At 53.5% G+C, this 12,720-nt stretch overlaps 1 protein-coding gene across 2 annotated transcripts in view; it reads left to right on the top strand.

Moving 5' to 3' along the window:
• Positions 1-12,720, top strand: part of EIPR1 (EARP complex and GARP complex interacting protein 1) — a 127,102-nt gene that overhangs the window by 13,644 nt on the left and 100,738 nt on the right. For both annotated transcript variants that reach the window (XM_032430024.1, XM_032430025.1), the window contains exon 3: positions 8,799-8,931. In XM_032430024.1, coding sequence (XP_032285915.1) covers positions 8,799-8,931 — 133 coding nt within the window. The remainder of the gene's footprint in view (positions 1-8,798; positions 8,932-12,720) is intronic.

Below are 12,720 nucleotides of genomic sequence, written 5' to 3'. Positions count from 1 at the left end.
TCTTCTTTATCCATTCATCTGTTGATGGACATCTTGGCTCTTTCCACAGTTTGGCTATTGTGGACATTGCTGCTATAAACATCGGGGTGCACGTAGCCTTTCGGGTCCCTACTTTTGTATCTTTGGGGTAAATACCCAGTAGTGCAATTGCTGGATCGTATGGTAGCTCTATTTTCAACTTTTTGAGGAACCTCCATACTGTTTTCCAGAGTCACAAGGCCTCAAAATTTGAGCCACGGTTACCTTTGGGTGATGTGAGCATTTGTGAGGTAGATTGTTTTCCTAATTTTCACTTTTCTGAACGTGTGTGTCATTTTCCTTCTGGAAGAATGTCAGGTAAGAAGGATTTATTAAATGGTTTCCAGTGGGCATCTTGCGGGGAAGAGGAGCCTGTGCTCTGTGGGGGCTGCCGCGTGGGTCGGGGGGGCCGCCCGACGGGGTGCCTCATGGGGCTGCGGGTTGGGGGGTGCGCCCGCGCGGAGATGCTGTGGCGCAGGCCCCGCCCCGCGGGAGCGGCGCTGGGGGGGCGTCTGAAGGCGGACTCGTGGCTTCCGTGTGGGGCCGACCGCCGACCACGGAAGCCATCACAGGGCAGGTGTCAGGGAGTCCCGCGGGGCCCTGTCTGCAGGTGTTGAAGCGCCTCACCTCATCCGCCTGCTTGTCAATTCCTCTCAGTCCTCAGGCTGTCCCATGGAACGTTTTGGTGGAGGTATCAGTTTTTAACTCTGAGATTAGGGAAGAAATTATTATGATGTCATGGGGGATGCTCAGTGAATTAAAGGCCAGATGAAGCAACGAGGGCATCCACAGGTCAGACTTAGTTGTGGCCCCAAGAGAGGAGCAGCCCCAGATGACCTGACGTGCTTTAATCCTCTTTAAATCCTGTTGGAGCAAGGTCTCTGCAGGCTCCGTGGGGAGCACCGTGCAGGGAGTGGGGACTCCCCGGGTTGTGAGGTCAGCGTCCCGCAGCGCGCTGCCCATTACAGCTCTGTATGTCCCGTTGCATCAGTGTAGTTTCATGACACAGACAGTCCTGGTTTCCAGAATACAGCCATCCGTCCTTGGACCTAGTGAAATGAATGACTTTTGTCATTAAGAGTCAGTCTTAGAACCCAACTTTCCAGTAGGGCACAGACAAGGTAAATATTTAACTTAAATTTTATGGCATCAAGGATGTAGCTGTCTGGGAACCTTTCCTGAATGTCCAGTATATGACAGCTGCTTGGGTGCTGTGCTTACAGACCCCGGTGCCACCTGCTGTCCCCTTCCTTTCAGAGCTTTCTTGTCTCACCGCTGGGGAAGGCTGCAGCTATGGCCGAATCAAAGGGTGGGGGTGAGTCTGCTAGCCTCCTGGTTCCACGTCTCGCCTGCAGCGGCCTCTCGTGGGTGACTCCACATGATAGCTATCAAAGAGTCCCTGTTTCTGGGAAAGCGTGTGACGTCTTTGGGAGTCCGTGCACGCGTGCACTCATCCAACAAACGCGGATGTTGTGTGTGAGTGGTTTGTGCTCCGAGCTGCGCGCTCAGCGAGGTGGTGGGGCAGACGCGGGCCGCGGGCAGTCACGGTTCTGAGAGGCAGTGAGAGGGAGGGCCAGAGCCTGAGCTCGCGCCCCTGCACACCCACCCCGCGTGTTCCCCTCGCACCTGCCGAGCTCACACGTCCCGTGCACGTGCCTCTGCTGTGCGATGTGTGTTTCTCTCCTGTGTGGTGGGCCTGGCTCCCCTCCCACGCAGCACGTTCTCTCCCACGCGGGATGTGTGTGTGCAGGGGCTCGCGGCCAGCCAGGCGGCGCCCAGAGGATGCCCCCAGAGGGCACCCCCAGCATTCGCCATGCCCACTGCCCTCCAGAAGCAGTACGGTTGTTCCTCTGTTTCCCACCGATGTTATTATTATTAATTTTAAAGATTTATTTATTTGAGAGAGAGAGAGCCCGCATCGGGAGGGAGGGGCAGAGGGAGAGAGAGAATCTCCAGCAGACTCCCCGCTGAATACGGAGCCCATTGGGGACTCGATCCCACGGCCCTCAGATTGTGACCTGAGCCCGAGCCAAGAGTCGGAGGCTCATCCGACTGAGCCAGCCAGGCGTCCCGCCCGCCGATGTTCTCATTAGAACACGGTTATGGAGTGCATTTGTAAGTGGTGAAAACTGGCCCCCACACACCCCGAATCCTGCAGCCCCTCCCTGCTTGCTGACCGTGAGGGGAACCCGCGCTCCAGGGTCTTTGAGCGGCTGTGAGGATGGGGATTCCCAGCTCCGTGCCTCCACATTGAGCAGCAGGTCTGTGTAGGGTGCTGGCAGCCACTCGGGTGCGCGCTCCCCGCGGGCACAGCCAGGTGCTGGGACAGGCCAGGAAGGTGGGTCCTGTGCCCCTGCCCGTCGACTGCGGGTCAGAGAGGCACACACCTGCAGGATGGGGAAGCGGGGTGCCGCTCAGGGCCGGGTGGGGGCGATTCCCACACCTGCGACCTCAGTGGACAGGTGTTGTTGATCCCATTTCTAAGCAGGTAGGGGGTTGGTCCTAAGCAGTTGTGAGGTTTTTCACAGGTGATCGAGCTGGAATAGGGCAGAAACACAGCTGCTCTCCTCACCCCCCCCCCCCGCTTCCACCTGCAGCACGGGGTGGTTGGGGTCCGTGTCCTAAAGGCACCCTGCACGCTTCTCCACAGACCCCCACACAGACGGTGCTAGTGATGGGAGCCTTCCCCACATCAGGCCGGGGTGCCCTGGCCCTGTGGCCCTGCTCCATGCCTCCCGCTGGCTGGCTGGCTGGCTGGTGAGGGTTAATGGCCCCTGGCTTCGCCTCAGGCCATCAGCTGCTGGGCAGTCATTAATTCCCTAGAAAGTGCCAGTCCCTGAACCAGGTCTAATTAATTCAGCTGTGCTATTTTCTGAACATTTTTGGAGCTGTCACAGTTGCTGGCCTTTTTTTTTTTGTCAGATGAACCGCTTTACTTTCTGCCCTTAGTTTGCACAAGGCTCCGTGTTGGGAGCAGGATGAGTGTGTGGAGTCTTTCATCTTTCTGGGCTCCCCTTCATGGGTAGGTGGAGAAGGTGGGGTTCTTTCCGCGGGGGCTGTGTGCTCACTGGCTGTCCAGTGGGGGACTTTAGGCAGAGACTCAAAACAAGGGATTCCAGGTTGAAGGGGTTTACTTGCTTCTGCAGCGTGCTTTTCCCCGAGAGTTCCTTTGCCTCTTGCGAACTTCCTGCTTCTTCTGTAGCTGGGGGACGAGTGCCAGGGTGACAGGGGACGCAAACCTGTCCTCTCCCAGCACGGTCAGTGAAAAGGCAGATCCCTGAAGGGAGTGACCCACAGTGGCTTCTTCCCCTGGATCGATCTTTTCCTTTTTAACTTTTGTTTTTAATTTGTAAACTCCATTTTTCTGTATTTGTATTTTGATAACGGATAGCTTTGTTCATCAGCCCCGTCTGCCTGCAAGCTCTGTCGTTGGCTACCCTGAGAATCGCCTGGGCCTTTGTTAGACATCGAGACTCTCAGCAGCCCCCGCCGCCCGAACTGAAACTGAAACCCCTTTCCTCCCTCACCCCTCCTTCCACTTCCCCCTCCCCACCCCCTCTTCCAAGTATTGATTACACCTCAGAATTTCTTTTTAAAACATAGAATTCTACTTTATATCTTTTTAGTTGTTGGATTTATATCTAAAAGTGTGGCTGGGGGTATTCCAGTGACCTGTTTTGGTTCCAGCTTTTTCCCCAACCCTGCAGCAGATGCTCTGAAGGACCTCCATCCTGTCCATTGTTAAGGTCTGAGTGTTTATTTCCCCCCGGATTCATAGGTTGGAACCTAACCCCCCAGGTGATGGTAGGAGGGGGTACGGCCTTTGGAAGGTGCTTAGGTCATGACAGTGGAGCTGTTATGAATGGGATTGACCCACAGCGTCCTTACTCCTTCTGCCACGTGAGGACATGGGTAGAGGGTGGTTGTCTGATCCAGGAGGACAGCTCTCACCAGACCCGACCACGCTGTGGCACCCTGAGCTCGGACTTCCAGCCCCCAGCTCTGTGACAACTAAATTCCTCTCGTCTATAATCCACCCCGTCTGTGGTGTTTGTTACAGCCGCCCACGTGGACGGAGACGCTGCTTTGCCAAGGAAGGCCCTCACTGGGCACCAAGAGGGAGTGGAATACGGGTCTTCTTTGTTTTCTTTCTTTCTTCTGGCTGCCAAGCATAGTTTGGCTTCATGGACAAAGGATGGCCATATGCTGGGGCTTATTTGCTTCAGGAAGGAGTATTAATACAGACAGGTAAATGGTAGCCGCGTGGGCATCATCAGCACTGGGAAACATATAGTATGCTTGATAATAACTTTCACTTAGCATTTCAAGTCTTAGCTGAAGGATCACGATATGTTTCAGGTAGAATAAAGAAATCCTAGGAATCCATTTTCCTAAGTATACTTATGTGGAAGGAAGAACCCGGAAAGAGTGAATGACTGGTTCAGGGTAAACCAGCTGGGAAGTGGCAGAATCAAATTGGATGCAGGTCCCCCGGTCCCGGATCACTGTGCATCCTGTGTGTCCCCCTGAAGCAAAAGGGACTGCAGCTGAAACGGAGCTTTCCAGTATTGACTTGAGCTAGGAGGAGAGCACAATGGAGGTGTGAGACCGGAGAGAGGACTTGCTGTCTCCAGGTCTAGCCACCTGCTGTGCTGTGTTCTTCATAAGGAACTGCCGGGGGGGGGGCCTATTCACTTTTTGTGGTGGGCAGTGTGGCACGGGGTCTGCTGGCTCACGGGCCCCTGGCAGGAAGATGCACCCAAGGCCAAGCCACCGGATCCTTAACTTTCCCTAAGAAGGGAGCTTTTAATTTTTTATTTCTAATTTTATCCATATTTTTAATTTTTCTTTTTTTTTCATTTGGAAGAGTTTGTTAACATCTTTACGGGCTTCCTAATGAATTTTATGACTCTTACTCCTAACTTTTTATAGAGTCATCTGTGCCCTTAGCCCCACACTAGTAAATCCAACTTTAAAATATTTAATAATGGTAATTCAGAATATATGAGTTTGATCTTCATTATAAGCTGTTAAAACATTTTAAAAACTCAGATATGGCATGAAGAATTTATTTTTTTAAAAGATTTTATTTATTTGTCAGAGAGAGAGAGAGAGAGAGAGAGAGAGCACAAGCAAGGGGGAGGGGCAGTGGGAGAGGGAGAAGCAGGCTCCCCGCTGAGTGAGGAGCCCGATATGGGGCTCGATCCCAGGACCCTGGGATCATGACCTGAGCTGAAGGCAGATGCTTAACCATCTGAGCCATGCAGGTGTCCCTGGCATGAAGAATTTAAAGTAACGATTAAGCACTACCCAGATGACCACATGTCTGCCCGACCCTCTTAACCAATATTAATTGGTCTTTTTTTTTTGTGCCCCTATAATCTTTTGCACTCACTAGTTGTAGTGTTTTCTTCGAATTGTTTTCATAACTGCCCTGTAACTGCATGTATGTATTCCACAGGATATTTCTTTGTACGTCTGTGTAAGCTGGGGAGCTGTTGGTGCCCTGACAACAGACAGTTTGAGACACAGTCTCCTTCTTTGTAGTCAGGAGCTGATTTTTGCTCACAGGCTGCAGTGCAAAGCCCAGGGGAGCACGGGGAGCCTCTTTGTGCCCCAGATGGCTTGGGGGTTCAGGGCACATGCTCTGGAATCCTGTTTCTAACTGCATGAGACATACTACGTCAACTCTTTAAGCCTGGGTTGCTCCACCTGTAGATTATGCCTAATGATTACATGTCTCTTTTAAGGATTAATGGAAATAATGTATGTCAAGTAGCATAGTGCCTGGCCCATTTTACGTGTTAGCCATTGTTACTCTGATCTCTTTGTTTATGGTGGTGATGTCTTACAGTGCTTTCTGAACATACCCAGATTAAAACATCTCATGAGGACATATACTGTGGGCCTGTCTAGGACCCACTGTAAATGAGGATATGTGGAAAAATCTCAGGACTGTCAAGCTTGAAGGTGAAGGTTAAGGGCTGCAGTAGCGTGAGAGCATGTCAGATTAGGAGAGATGGACTTGGGGGGGGTCTTAGCTGTGTCCCTCCTTCCTGCTGTGTCCATGTACCTGCAAGTGCAGAAAGGAGCCTAGAGGAACTTTGGGTCAGGTGTTGGGGCCTGTGGACAGCGTGTGTTTCATGTCCTCCCACGGGAGAAAAGGGTGTCCTGGCGAGGTGCTGAGAAGGAGGACCTTTCCCCAGATGAAAGTGACCTGGAGCAGGGGGAGAGGGGGCTAGGCCGGAGAGCCCAGCAGCCACAGGTCCCGGGCCAGGGGGAAGAGGTCGGTGTGCAGGGCACTGGGAGTCGGTGCAGGGGATGGGGGGCTTCCTTCGGGGGTGGGGGGGGATTCTGATGCCAGACCTCTGGTGCAGTCAGCTGTGGGGCTCCTAGCGCTTGAGTGCATTGCAGAGCGATAGGTTAGGGAACAGAAAAACAGTACATTTAAGTGCAGTCATTCATGTTTTCAGTCTTAATGGATTTCCAAATAAGCAGGAAATGTGTCAAATAATAAAGAAAAGAAGAAAGAAAAAAATTTCCTCTTTGCCCTAACAACACAAAAATTATTCCCGATTTTGTACATTGCCTTGTAGTCTGTGTTCACATGTGACTTTTATATAATTGCATGCCATTTTATATTCTGCTTGTAAAATTTAGTGCTTTCATAACATTTTTGGTATTTATAATTGCTCTTTATCATGATTTTTAAAAAGATTTTATTTGAGAGAGAGAGAGCATGTGTGCGGGTGTGTGTGCGCACACGAGGGTGTGGGGAGAGGGGCAGAGGGAGAAGGAGAAGCAGACTCCCCAATGAGTGTGGCGCCAGATGCGGGGCTGGATCCCATGACGCCGAGATCATGACCTGAGCTGAAACCAAGAGTCAGACATTTAACTGACTGAGCCACCCAGATGCCCCGTGTTTTTCATGATTTTTAGAACTATATAATGTTGCGTAATTTTTGTGTTGTTCATTTATTCTCTGGGACAGGTTTTAAGAAATCCAGTTATTTCAATTTGAACATTTATATAGTTCCTATTTACATATTGTAATACATCTTTTTTTTTTTTTTAAAGATTTTATTTATTTATTTGACAGAGAGACACAGTGAGAGAGGGAACACAAGCAGGGGGAACGGGAGAGGGAGAAGCAGGCTTCCCACGGAGCAGGAACCCCGATGTGGGGCTTGATCCCAGGACCCTGGGATCATGACCTGAGCCGAAGGCAGACGCTTAACCGACTGAGCCACCCAGGCGTCCCCTGAAAGCAGTTTTAAAAATAAAAATAGCAGGAATGGTTTTTCATCTCTTCCCCCAGAGGAGAGGGGGAAGGCATGAGTGTGCCGGCTTCATCGTGGTTTTCCAGGCATGCCTGCATTTGGTTTCTTGTGATCCTTCATCTTCAATGCGCACGTGGGAAACTGAGGCGCAGGGTCACACAGGCTTGTGGTGTCAGTGTGGGATTTGAATTCCGAGTCCAGAGCTACCCCTCATGGGGACTGGAGGTTATTTTTCCATCAAAACCGGGCATAGGAGGAAGCAGTAAAGACTAGAACAAGGCTCTCTGAACCAAGTGCTGAGTGTTGAGGCTTTTGGGTGTCATGGAAACATTTTTTAAAACAGGATTTAATGTTCTGATTGCAAAATAATGCATATTAATCACACACAAAATGTGAAAAATACAAGAAACCACAAAGAAGTAAAGGAAAACCTGCCACGATCCCACCGTCCGCGGATAACCATGTACCTCCTGGCTCTTTCCTGGTTTGGGCGTGCTTGCTTTTTACACAGACACCGCACACAGCCCTCACACAGCTCTGTTCGTTCTTTTCCCCTTAAATATATGTTATGGACTCTCTTCCCTGGCACTAAATAGTCCTTTATAGCATATTGAATGGGTCTGTAGTATTACGTTACAGTCAAATACTACAATTTATTTGAACAATTCCCTATTGCCAGACATTAAGCTGACTTCTAATTTCTCATTGTGATAATCAATGCCGCAGTGAACATGCCAGGATATAGATCTTCATGAAGATCCATGAATATTTTCTTAGTATAAATTTATTTTTAAAACAAATGTTTTATTTTTCTCATTGACTTGGGTGCTGATAAAAGTGTGAATGTGAAAATCATTTTATTCCTGTGAAAAATTGTCCAGAAAAGCATGGCAGGAGCATATTTAATTTTTCGTGGCTAAAATATAATACTATTACATTTGTATATCGTGCAGTTGTAAGCACTGGCAGCTGTCGGACTCCTTTCTGGAAAGGTGTTTAAGATGTGTTCGTGTGGAATGCTTTCTCACCCCTTCCCACCTCTGTCACTGCCGGTGCACGAGCTGAGTTACGCCCCGGCTGGCGTGAGCACTGTGCGGGTGGCCCTGGTTCTGGCTGGGCAGGGGCTCCGTGTGTCGCACGGCCACAGGCCGCTTGCCGAGGCACTAGGCTCATTTGCACAACCCTTGACAGCCCTAGCCCTAAGGCCAGCCATGGCCTGCTGGGGCCACCTGAGGACAGAGCTTTGGCTGTCCTGTTTCTTTAGCACTGGATATAATGGGGGCAGTAAGCTTGCAAACTTAAAAATACTCTGTGGGGATTTCAGACCTGTCTTTTGAGAAGAACACAGGGAGGTGAACTCACAGAAGTGTACGCTGTTAGTGTGGTAACAATAACAGTTAAAGATGTTAAAGATGCTTTTGGTTATTGTTTGTGATCACTGAGTTTAATTAAGGTACACGGGAAGTGAAGTCCTGATGTGCTCTTTTTTTGTATTTGTAGATCCACATCATAGATTTTGATGACGAAAATAACATTATAAATAAAAATGTCCTCCTCCATCAAGTGGGTGAGATCTGGCACATTAGTACCAGTCCTGCCGACAGAGGTGTGCTGGCCACGTGCTACAATAAACGTGAGTATTTGCAGGTGTTGATACGCACCTGCAAGATTGGTCTTCGTTGTTAATGGACCAGTGTCCGACTTACAGGGGTGGGTGATGGGTCCAGGGCTGCACGGAGAAGTTGTGATGCTGCAGGCAGACGCTTGTCACAGTTAACATGAGCCGCAGTCTGAGACCGGAGGCTGGAGTCACAGTTGTTCCAGGCACGTCGACCCCCTGGGGCAGGAGAGTGATGTGCTGGAGGGTCTCAAATGACAGATGCAGGGGTCCTCCTACATTAGTTCACTGTGCTCCTTGCGAGGGTAGCTGATTTGTGTATATGTGTGCAAGCATGTGTGTGCATGTGTATGTGTGTGGGGAGGTCTGTGCTCCTAATAAGCCTCTGCCCCATGTGCTCTTTGGCTCTGAAGTCTCTGGGGCCTTTGACGTTTGTGTCAACCTAGACGTCTGACGCCCAGCTGGCCATGCATCTTCCTCCATTCTCCTTTCTCTGTCGTTGTCCGTAAATTGTATTCAAATTCTGGCTTTGGGGAAAACCCCAGGTTCCATCTTTCTCTGCAAGCAGAATAAAGTCTGTTTTGTGCTGTGTAGTCTCTAAAGTGTCTCCTTCAGTATCAGCCTTCCCGGTTGGCTAATGGGCCTTCTGCAGCCTCTGCACACGGGTCCCACATTCAGTGTCCTCTCCCTTCCTGGCCCAGCCTCAGGATGCTAGTGTGTGTGGCTGTCTTCTGCTGTTGCCTCCCCGGGCGCGCCGCGGCTAGGAACCTGTGCTGGGATGCTCTGCTCCCCGGGGAGTCTCCCGAGGTGTCTTTCTATTTAATTTCACATCTACCTTTGTGGTTTTTTTTTTTTTTTTTTAAGATTTTATTTATTTATTAGAGAGAGAGTGAACGAGGGTGGGGAGGGGCAGAGGCAGAGGGAGAAGCAGACGCCTTGCTGAGCAGGGAGCCTGATGCGGAACTCGATCCCGGGACCCTGAGATCATGACCTGATCTGATGAAAGGCAGATGCTTTACCAGCTGAGCCTCCCACGCGCCCCTACCTTTGTGTTTTTAGCACTTCATTTCTTTGGGGCAGCAAAGTTGTTTTCTGAAGGTTCTTTTGCCCCTGATTCCCTTATGTTCTGTATCTCCTATTCGTTGCTTTGAGTGGCACTACTGCACTTGCCGAGAACAGCCTCCCCGGGAGCCCGTTCGGGCTTTCTCTCCTCCCCCCATCGGCACCGTGTTGGGGGGCTTCTCGGGCAGAGGCCGCTGTGTCTTCCTTGTGCCTGTGTCTCGGACCAAGGTCATTACGTCCAGCCGATTGTGACAGAGGTGGCCCTGCCCCACGAAATCTTCCCAGAAGGTATTTGGGATGTAACAGACCTGACACTTACGCACCCGCCCCCGCGCCCCGGCACCCTTGCTGTTCGGGGTTGTGCGTCTCCTCCCTTCGGCAGCCCGATGCCGTTCCGTGTTGTGTGTAAGGCCAGCTGTCCCTGCACCTGCCTGTGGGTCCACTGTCTCCCCACCACCCTGGTGTTTCTGCTACTGCGGCCTCCGCCCCTGGTGCACGGGAGCTTGAAAGTAGAGGTGCTCTCTTCTAGAAAAGTGACTTTCCAACTGTTCTGACCAATTTCCCTTTTGCTTAAGACCAGCTGACCTTAATTTTACCCTCCCAGGTACCTTTAGCTTTGCCGTAGAGCACGGCAGAATCACAGGAGTGGCCTCCCGCCACCTGTACTCCATCCTGTCAGAAGCAGGCCGTTGGTCTTGCCCGCACACTCATGGGAGCAGATTGCAGAGAGGTGTCACACTAGGAGTGGCCATCACAGGCCCCTGGTGTGTGAGCAGCGCCTGCTTCCCCAGGGGCCCCAGCCCTCATCTGTGCAGAGCACAGTCGTCGTCTCCAGGTCTGGCCACCGTGGCACCAGCCCGGGGGTGCAGGCACCAGCCTTGGCCAGCTGCAGGTGTGCACCTGGCTTCTGGGTATAATCGGCCTTGGGGTCAGGGCCTGTGGCGCATTCCTCTCCGTCTGCTGACCCGTGAAGGCTGCGAAGCACCTGCCCGTCCCGCAGGGCTGGGACAGGTGTGGGGTAACAGCTGGTGACATACGTTCACACGGGGGAATGGGAGGTCAAAGGAGCCGTGACCGTTCCTAAAGGCAGACGCTGCTGGAGGGCTTGGAGTGGGCTTCGGCCTGGTGCCCCGGATCCGTCTCTGCCCTGCAGGCTCTTGGCCCTGCCCTCCGGCCCTCTGTCCTTCTTAGAGCGGCCGGGCACCACCCCCTGCAGGCACGTGGGGGCTGCGTAGCCCTCTGCGTCTGGTCCAGGCTGGCAGGGTCTCGTGAAGCGGGGTCCGCAGTTCATAGACGAAGCCGGACTCACAGGTCTTCCTGAAATGGTCTCTTGTCTGCCTTGGTTCCTGCTGGGGAGGCAGAAGGCCCTCACCGCCTGCGTCCACCCTCTGACTGACCCTCTAGCCTCCCGGACGGACCCTTCCTGTTACTGCACTCTGGCCTGTTGATCCTCCTGAGGTGTGAGCAAACGTTGAGTGGCCCACCCGAGCCCTTGCCCCTGGAGTGCTTTCCCGACAGCGGAGTCTCTGAGTTTTAGCAGCTGTTGCCTGCTGGGGACACTGGGCACCTCAGAGCCACTGGGTGCGGGTTCCTCTGTGCTTACTGTGGCCTCCCTCGGTTCCTTCTCTCACCTTCTACCATCAGTAGCCAGACCCAGGCCAGGCCGCCTTGCTTTCTGCCCGGGGCTGTCTGCACACAGCCCACTGCCTCGCTTTCGTAGCCCTCTGCCACCTCCTAACAAGGACCCTCCCTCCTATTTCCGGAACATTCCCGTCCGTCTGAGCCTTCTCAGGCATCCTCCTCTGTGTGCCCCTGTCTTCTGACAGGCTGCTCAGGGCAGTCTGTCCTGCTGCTCCAGGTTCCCACAGCCAGCACCCACTGCCTCGGACCAAAGCCCACCTTGGCGCCGGGCTCACTGCGTGGGAAGGTGCCACGAACACGGCACATCGTCCTCCCCCACAGTCCCCGTGGTCACGAGGCCACACGGCCTAGCAGGATCCTGGCAGCGCTGGGTCCCGGGCGTAGGTGGGAGCTTGCTGGCTGTCAGCTGGGCGCTGTGCTCGGCTCCTGGGGGCTGTGAGCGGCGTGGGCCGAAGCCACCGGTGAGCGGTGGTCTCGCCCTGGTTGTCCACAGGCTTGGGCGGAGCGCTTTGTCAGGCCAGCCTGCGTCACGGTTTCCCGTCAGGGTCTCCAGAAGCCTGCCGCTCTCCCTGCCACCGGTCTTTGATGGCGGCCAGCCCTTCTGTGACGGGCTTGTCTCGTGTGTCATCTTCTCCAAGAACAAAGACAGTTGTGTCATGGCGTTCATGGCGAAGTCCTAGGAGCTCAGCTTTTCCCTGTCACAGGCAGGACACTGCCACCGTGTCTCTGGCACGGAGAGATGCCGGGAGCGCTCTCTGCCTCCCCGCGTCAGGAGGGAGCTGCCCAGCCGCCTCAGCGCGTGGCTCCCGCTCCCCGCACCCCCATGCCCCCCTCGCCCCCTCGCCCCCACGCCCCCTCGCCCCCCACGTCCCCCTCGCCCCCCTCGGCCCCCGCCGCCTCCCGCCGCCCCCCGCACCGCCTCGCCCCCGCGCCCCCCCCGCCCCCTTGCCCCCCTCGTCCCCATGCCCCCTCGCCCCCCGCGCCCCCTCGCCCTCCACGCCCCCCTCGCTCCCACTCCCCCCTTGCCCCCTGCATCCCCCTCGCCCCCATGCCCCCTCGGCCCCCTCGCTCCCACACCCCCCACGCCCCCTCGCCCCCCAC

The sequence above is a fragment of the Phoca vitulina genome, unplaced genomic scaffold (assembly GCF_004348235.1).
Source record: "Phoca vitulina isolate PV1807 unplaced genomic scaffold, GSC_HSeal_1.0 scaffold42, whole genome shotgun sequence".
NCBI lineage: Eukaryota > Metazoa > Chordata > Mammalia > Carnivora > Phocidae > Phoca > Phoca vitulina.
Note: the sequence above shows the minus strand (reverse complement) of the source record. Positions and strands in the feature narration are given on the sequence as shown.